Consider the following 8945-nt stretch of genomic DNA (forward strand, 5'->3'; position numbering starts at 1 on the left):
TGGGTAGTAGATGTGTGCATGCGTGCATGTGTGTGTGCGTGCGTGTGTGGATGTATGGTTGTGTACACATGCCCATGGGTCCGTGTGTGTGCTCACACTACCTGTTAACATTGCTCAGGCCTTATTGACTCTGACTCTCCAGCCATAACATAGACTTCTAGTGTGAGTTGAAAATGATATTTAACTTTGATATGATGTTCATATCTTTCATCACTCTTACATATGTGGACATGAACAACCATGGAAATCACAGGAGGTAGATGATCTATAGTCATTTTCTGTCTATCTTTTCCAATAATTGCAACCAGGCAAAATTATAAAATTTCTTACTGAGAACATAAACACAAACTTAATTTGTATTTGTATAACCACGGCAGACCGCAGTATTTACAACAAGCTGGAGCAGGCGAGGGAGATTCAAGGCCAGAGCACAGCAACTACTCCTACTGCATTCTGCCTTGGATTTAGCTGGTTTTTGTAGTTACTGCAAATTTGACATGCGGTTTTGTCACAAACTAAACATAAATGAGCCAAAACAGTTTGTTACAAGATAAAACAGAGGCTGATGAACAAAGTCTGATTCCAGTCTTAATTCAATTGTGACCAAACTTGTAGTTACTACATTTTGCCTTTGCACGGCAGTATTGCGTTAACATTTAATGAAACCTGATGCAAAGATTTCATCAGTATTCATGACATGTAGCTGCTATGAAGCTCTTATTTACTCCATATGATTGTGTTACACGTTTACATTTTAGAGATTTAGCTGACACTAATTCAGAGCACCTTACAATGAGTGCAGCAGTAGAATGAGCTTTATAGTTGAAAGCGTAGAATCACTCTACTTATAGAACCAAAGTCCTGACTGGACTGCTTAGATCATAGCACCACTGGGGAGCCAACAGGAATAACAATTATCGGCCCGGACTATGGCCTGGCTGGAGGCATGGCCTGGAGGCATGGCCTGGAGGCATGGCCTGGAGGCATGGCGATGTAGCTCTCTTAGCAGCCTTGGGTTGTCAATGACATGAGCAGCAGAGCGAGTGGAGTGAGTGCTGGAGAAGGGTGACATGGGCTAATTTGGGGAAGGTGAATGCAAGGTGGGCTTAGGATGCTCAGGAAAGCCTTCCAGAGTTCATGAAGTGTCACCTTTTTTTAAAAAAAAAATAAAGACCTAATTACAGTCTGTGGATGGGTGATTACTGTTTGCTCACTTTACACAACAGATACCTTTTCAGGTACCTCCTGAAAGTCTTGTCCCGTAGGCCATAGATGATTGGACTTATGGATCGTGGCAGGATGTATATAATAATATAGGAAGCAAAGCGGGAGTCCGCATAATGTTCAGGGAACCAGTACAGCAGAGCATTTTTTAACAGGTGGTCTGCATAGGTAGCCATACACAACAGCAGCTGAAACCCATGGAGGAGGATAGTTTTCTGGGCCTTCTTAGCATCGGTGCTTGCCTCCTTGGCAGTGAACAGGATCCTGAAGTAAGTGTAGAAGATAATGAGCCAAACTATGACTAGGAACACTATATAGGTGATATCCCTCTTCTTGAGAACGGTGGGATTCCTGAAGACAGTTTCCCTGAGACAGAAGACTCGGGTATGAAAAAACTCCAGGGGTTCTGTGGCCAGGGCAATGAAGAGGTCGGGGAGGACAGACAACATGCTCGTCGCCCAGATCAGACCAATCAGCATGTGTGTTCTTTTGACTGTACAGATCTGCGCATGGCGGAGGGGGACGCAGATGGCAATGTAGCACTCTACCGCCATGCAGGCCAGGTTCAGAGGGGTGTTTTCGGTGGTGAAAAGAGCAAGCAGGATGGCGCAGCAGCAGAGGGAGACATTTACTGTGTAGAGGGTGTAGCTGAGGAGGAATAGCATGACGGTGAGCATCAGTTGGATCATATCGTTGACCACCAGGTGAATGAAAAGGATGTAGCGAGGATTCATGTAGAAGACCTGGTTGGCGGGAATGAAGAGGAGAGGGGTATGGGGAGATGGAAGGAGAGGAGGATGGAGGGGAATATTGAGAGAGGAGAGTGGGGATGAAAGAAAATAGTTGAGTGGAGCAGAGTTCAGTAGAAGAGGGGCAAGGGCAAGACTAGAGGAAACAGCACATGGAAAGTGGGGAAAGGTGTAGAGAAAAGGGGAGTTTCTCCAAAGAATCATCATTACAGAATATTGATGCTTTTTTTGGAAACCAAAATCTCTATGTTTTTGTACTGAATTTCTAAGAGCACACCTTGTAGTATTGTAATTAAGTTTTCTCATTCTGACATAAATGGCAATTACTTGAGTCATTGCTGCAGTGTTTACAATGAACACATTAGCAAACATTGTACACCTTCAAAATGTAGTGCATTTAATATTGATGTTTACAGTAACTTTATCCTTGTGCCGCTCCTTTATCAAGAGCTGACAATCACCTGCAGAAGCATTTATAGATGGACAATGCTTTTTCACCACTAGACCTGATTGGACTTTTAATACCTGAAAGGTGTGCTGCTAATTCTGGTGAATCAAACATTAGCTAGACACAGCACTCTTCTTCTTTCTGCCTGTAGTTTTACAGTGACTGTCCACTGACAACAGCCACACTCCTTGCCAACGCTGTGCTCGTAAATCTTGGACGCTTCATGGGTGTGGAAATCGGTGTAGGCAAATTTGATGGTATAGGACTTATCCTAGATTAATGCTCAACTGAACACAAACACAATTTTATTTTTATTTTTTTTCAGATTTCTTTTTTATTAGGCTATTTATTTCCAATTCCTAATTTTATTTTATTTTTTTTCAAAAAGGTTCATATGGGTCATGGATGTTATTGTAGTCCTAACTCCTTGTTTTTCTATACTGAACAAAAATGTAAACGCACCACTTTTGTTTTTGCTGCCATTTTTCACGAGTTGAAATAAAAGATCTAAGACTCTATGCACACAAAAGGCTTATGTCTGTCAAATGTTGTTCACAAATTGGTTTAAATCCGTGTTAGTGATCACTTCTCCTTTGCCAAGATAATCCATCCACCTGACAGGTGTGGCATATCAAGATGCTGATTAAACAGCACGATTATTGCACAGGTGTGCCTTGGGCTGGTCACAATAAAAGGCCACTCTAAAATGTGCAGACAAATTTGTGAACAAAATTTGAGAGAAATAAGCCTTTTGTGTGCATAGAAAAAGTCTTAGATCTTTTATTTCAACTCATGAAAAATGGGAGCAAAAACAAAAGTGTTGCGTTTATATTTTTGTTCAGTATATGTTGAGAATTGTCAGGTAATGATCATTTACATCCTGGTCCTCCTGCTAATAAATAAAATAAATTGAATTTTAATTTGTGAAAAGATGCATCATACAAAATTGGATATGTATGAACAGTAATAATTATTTTTTCCTCCATGCTCTGTCTGGTGGGACAGGTGGAACATCAAGGGGCATATTTCATGAACAGACATGAATCAAACTGACACCTGCTGTTCTACTTATTAATGCTTGATTCAGACGCGTAACATTTGAGTGAAATAGACTTTAGTTCATCTTTTGGCACCGCCCTGTCAATGTTGAGCTTGGAATTTTTCGACACTCACCTTCCCACAATTCTTCACATAATCTCTATGCCTGCAAATTTGGCTGTTCAATGGACACTCACCGTTAATCCAGCAGCAGAGGTGGTGGTGATATAAATATTAATTTCTGCAATATCTCCTCATTAAATTGATCATAAGTGGTTGGTTGACAGTGAAGGAATGTCAAACCTGATGTTTGCGGAAGGTGTGAATGAGGCTGGCATTGATGTAGTTGATGGAGATGCCGAGGGCCACAACAACCATATTTTTGGTCACAGCTCTGGCGAAGGAGTCTCGATATTGTATAATCACTGTTACATTGGCAGATGACACGTTCATCTTTTGGAAGCTGAAGTTGAAGTCTCAACAACAAAAGAGAGAGAACGTAATATTCATCAACTATCATAAGAAACATTAACCCAAATATGCAACTTGTATGCAACATTATAATAATAGTAATAATGATAACTTTATTTGTATAGCACTTCTAAAAACAATGTTTACAAAGTGCTTTACATACAATAAAACCCAAAAGCAGTGATGTGAAACTACCACAATGAATGATAGAAAAATAAAAATAAATAATAAAAAAAATAGATATAATAGAAAATAGGAGTAAAATGTAATATAAGAGGTAAACAGGTACAAATAAAAAAAATAGATAGAGTTAGATTATAGAGTTGCTATAAATAATGTCATAATTTATTTACCATTGATCTTATATTTATTATTGACTGGTTGAATACCATATTATATAACAGTAGTTACAATAATTATACAACAAATGCAATGATGCTATACAAGATATCCTCAGGTACCAACCTGGTGATATACATCATCAGTCAAGTCAGAATATATATTATCGGCCAAGTCAGAATATGATAAGGAAATATGAATGAGTTGATGAAAATTTATTTCACTATCATAGCATTGCAGCACTTCATTCAACTCTATAGTGAAAGTTCACAGGTGGTACTTACCTTAGTTAATGCAGTCAGACCAGGATGCCAACGTGACATAACAGAGAGTGGCTCCAGAAAATCTATCAGATACTTTTATATGTGCTGGGTTTGGCAAACATCTAAGGATACAGGGGTGTGTGTATGCATGTGTAAGTGTAGGTGTGAATGCATGCAGGTGGGTAGTAGATGTGTGTGTGTGTGCCACATCTAATTTTCTCTACAACACAGAGTAGGCTAGACTGATGTGCACCTCCACAAAAATATAACCATCCATTACTCTCCATATAGGCTTGCCTACAACATAGCCATAACACAGTAGGCTATAAAAAGTGCTTTAGTCATTGTACAGTCCGTTGTTATTTTAAACGTCACAGTGTAATCATTCTTTACATACTATAGGCTCATCAAATAAAACTAAATAGGCCTACAATGGAACAGATAACAACTAGGCAAGACTAGAATCTACACAGCATTCCCCCAAATTACATTTACATGAAACTTTATCGGGACACAGCAAGTTGACAGCTTAAAGGGCAAGACGGCGTGGCTTGGTCTTAAATGACTCAATTATTTCATTAGACTCCAAAGTCTCTGTAAGTACCCTTTCAAACGGCAGCAACGAGAGGCTATTTAGTCTTCCTGTGAGCATGGTTGCTCTGCTGCTGGATTTTATCCTGTTGACTGTTGAGAACAGGTGTTCCACAGAACAGCTTGTAACAGGCAATGTGATCAAAACACAAAGTAAACTGTTCATGTTGGGGAATATGTCTTTATCACATGAGTCTAAGACTTCAATTAGGGACGGGTACGAGTGACCCCCATTCACCTTTCGTTTGATCAGTTGCCCAAATACTGTTAGTTCAGGCCCTTCCACTCCAAGTCCATAATGCTTGCTTGGAGCCTGTAGTATTTCCATCCGGCCAAACGAGTCTGACGCGGGCAGCAGGGAGGCAGCAGCCTTCATTATTCCGTAGGAGTCACGCTGAAAACGGTTGTTAAGTTCCATAAGCTGTCTGTCAAGAATCGAAATCCACAATGAATGCAAATCCATGTCACTCCTAATGGGTGCAGACCTGCCCACTGTAGAGGTCACATGTGAATCAGCAAACCTGGAAGGTAATTTCCTGTTAGGAGCGCCCGCAGCGTCCCAGTTCTGCACATCATTTTTCTTCATGACGTCATCAGTAAGCCCAATGATTCTCTCAAATTCCCCATCCGAGTTATTCCTAAATGTATCAAAAGTTTCTTTGAGGCCCTCAATCACGATGCAATCAGTCACCGAAACAGATGGGGACTGTAGGCCGTTTGTCGCAAAATCACTGGCACTGAACAGCTTAGAAAATGCCACAAGGAGAAAGATGAATCTCTTGGTCTGTATTTGTAGCAAGAGAGACTCTGCGTCTATTTTGGTCTGGCCAGAGCCTTCTGCAAACTCACTCAGTGTTTCTAATATGACGTCATATAAAGTCAAAACTCGACTGACAGACTCCATAACTCCATCTAATATCTGTGGAACACACAAGCTCAAGACAGGGTCTGTCGGGGTGAAACTCTTTTTGGATGTGTAGAAATCGTGCGTGTCTGTTGGCTCCAGTCATGAAATGGTGCAGTGAATTTAAAACATCAAAAAAGTGGCCACAGTAGGAGACACTTTTGAAGCTGTCGAAAGCACGAGATTCAAGCGGTGCGAGTGGTAATGTACATACACTGCATGGGGGAAAGATTTTTTGAGCAGCACTTGCACCCCAGCTTTCCCACCTGACATGACTGACACCCCATCAAAACTGAAACCCACACACAATTCAGGGTCCAGCTGCAGCGGTTCCAGTACTTCCAAAATTTTGTTAGCGATGCCAGAGGATGTAATATCCTCTGTTGCAACAAATCCGACAGCTCTCTCTCTCAGATTGCCATTATGAATGTACCTCACACAGACAGCAATTAGTTCCTTCTTCAAGAAGTCTTTATATTCGTCAGCTAAAATTGCATAGTAGGTGTCAGTCTGTGCATGCAATTCCGCTTTGATTTTTCGTCGGAGAAGCGATGCTGCAGTTTCAAGGAGGTCGTTTTGAATGTCAGGGCTCATCATTTTTGCATTTCTTGGAAGCTCATCAAGGCGCTTTTTTATCTCGGGGTCATATGCACAAATCAGTTCAAACAATTCAAGAAAGTTTCCTCTGCTCATGCTTTCTGTCTTCCTCGTGACCGCGTAGTGCAATGCCTTGTTTCGCACAGAAAAGCAAAATGTCAATGACAACTTTCACATGTGCCCGGTTTCTTTCAATAAAGTTTGCGAATTGCTCCTGTTTGTCTTTTGTGACCTGATGCATGATGTCACCTTCTCCAGCCCTTTTAATGTCCATGAAACCTTTGTGTCTGGCCACAGCAGCAGCATGGGCTTTACTAGCTTCGTGTTTTACACAAAACTGACCAAGATGCCCCCAGTCTCTCAGTCCTGCTTTGCTAAATCTGTCCTCCTTGACATCAATGTTAAAGTGGCGGCAAGGTTGGCAAAATACAGCGTCCAGTTTAATGCTATACTCTAGCCAACTGTACCGGTCATACCATTTAGCCGAAAAACTGCTGCTCTTTCCACCGACTGTTTGGGTGACTGGGAAAACATGCAATTTGGGCTGGCATGCAGGTTCATCTACTGCCGAGAGATCTGTAGAGTTAGCCCTTTCTGTGTCCTCTGATTCTGTCTCCGCAGGCGCCGGTGTTGTATCCGCTGATGCCGAAGGAGTCGCACTTGTTGAGGGGGAGGGTGATGGGGAAACATCCTCCTCAGCTGTTGTAGGCCTTGTGTCCGGCTGGTCATCAATGCAAGGTTTTTTGAAGAAGTTAAACAGCAAGCTCTGTTTCATTTTGATAAACTAGCCTAGCGGCTATATTCCAGCATTAGCTGCAGGCGTTGCATTGCTTACTTACACTGCTAGTCTCCTGTGATGCTCGCTGAGGTCACAGGTCAACAGCTACTAAATTTGATTGGTAGGCAGGCTGTGCATGGCGGTGGATGTTGTTTTTTTGACGAAAATGATTTAGAATTTATTTTAAAATTAACAACTATTATAATTAGACCATAATAGCCTAAGTTTCGATCAAAACGTTTTAGTAAGGCTATAACTAAAAATTCATTCTGCATCTGATTTTTGGGTGTGCCAGCTGCCTCTTTGGGTGGCACAGGCACACCCTGGCACACCTGTGGCTACGCCATTGGTGTGTGTGTGTGCGTGCGTGCGTGCATGGATGTATGGTTGTGTACACATGCACATGGGTCCGTGTGTGTCTGCTCACACTACCTGTTAACATTGCTCAGGCCTTATTGACTCTGACTCTCCAGCCATAGCATAGAGTTCTAGTTTGAGTTGAAAATGATATTTAACTTTGATACAATGTTCATATCTTTCATGTCAAGTCAAGTCAAGTTTATTTATATAGCCCTTTGTCACAAGCATGTCTCAGAGGACTTTACAGAGAATGTGTCTAGCTAGGTCTAACTAAACACAATCAATGGTGAACAAAGTTATGTAAGACAAACATAGCAAAAAAAACATAGGTAGGCAAGAGCAGATTTAGCAAGACAAACAATCTACCTATTCTACATAGCCTAACGTACCCGGCACCCCAGCCTTAGACCCTAAATGCACACAAGGAAAAACTCTGAAGAAAAAACCTTAGTAGGAAAACTTGGAAGAAACCTTGGGCGGGCTGAGGCAAATAGGGACCCCCCCCCAGGACGGCTTATCGTGCAATAGGTCGGGCAAAACATTGACAGAGTTATGGGCAACAATAATGACAGAAGCATTATTAAACCCAGACGTATTTGGGCACAGACACGCTCATACAGACAACAGATAGAAAGTGATTAGACACAGTGTAACCAAATTTATATATAAATACTGTTTAGGCTAGGGTAAGAGAACAGACTGGGTCGAGCCCAAGCCAACGGTGCTAAGGTAGGTCGTATGATTGCGAGAATAAATAGGTTTTGAGTCTAGATTTGAAGATTTCAACAGAATTAGCTTCCCTGACCGTAAGAGGTAGCTGGTTCCAGAGATAGGGAGCTCGGTAGGAGAACGCTCTACTGCCTGCTGATTTTTTCTTGATTCTAGGGACAATAAGGTAGCCAGCATCCTGCGATCGGAGGGCACGAGGGGGAATATAAGGGATGATGAGGTCGGATAGATATGATGGTGCAAGCCCATGTAACGATTTATAAGCTAACAGAAGCACCTTAATGTCAGATCTAGCTTGAATTGGGAGCCAGTGAACGGAGGTTAGGATTGGAGTAATGTGGTCAAATTTTCTAGTTCTGGTTAGTATTCTGGCGGCAGCATTTTGCACGAGTTGTAGTTTTTTAATACTGCAGTTCGGTAGGCCAGAGAGTAAGACATTGCAATAATCGAGTCT

The 8945-nt window shown here is 41.6% G+C and overlaps 1 protein-coding gene across 1 annotated transcript; it reads right to left on the reverse strand.

Annotated features, from left to right (window-relative positions):
- Nucleotides 1–1199: 1199 nt before the first annotated feature.
- Nucleotides 1200–3912, reverse strand: LOC139662258 (odorant receptor 131-2-like). The gene is made up of 2 exons (XM_071540899.1): nt 3763–3912; nt 1200–1967 (listed from the first exon to the last, which is right to left on the reverse strand). The coding sequence occupies exons 1-2, from the start codon at nt 3910–3912 to the stop codon at nt 1200–1202; spliced, it is 918 nt and encodes a 305-aa protein (XP_071397000.1).
- Nucleotides 3913–8945: the final 5033 nt, after the last annotated feature.

This window comes from Centroberyx affinis, unplaced genomic scaffold (assembly GCF_046629955.1).
Source record: "Centroberyx affinis isolate AG114_WGS23_722 - 3 ecotype Tasmania unplaced genomic scaffold, CSIRO-AGI_Caff_v1 ptg003742l_1, whole genome shotgun sequence".
Lineage (NCBI taxonomy): Eukaryota > Metazoa > Chordata > Actinopteri > Beryciformes > Berycidae > Centroberyx > Centroberyx affinis.

Bases quoted from the DNA above. Each gene is read 5' to 3' on its own strand.
- LOC139662258 (XM_071540899.1), bottom strand. From the start codon at position 3,912: ATGAACGTGTCATCTGCCAATGTAACAGTGATTATACAATATCGAGAC. The intron at 1,968-3,762 runs GTTTGACATTCC...CCCGCCAACCAG, and splicing joins ACACCTTCCGCAAACATCAG to GTCTTCTACATGAATCCTCG.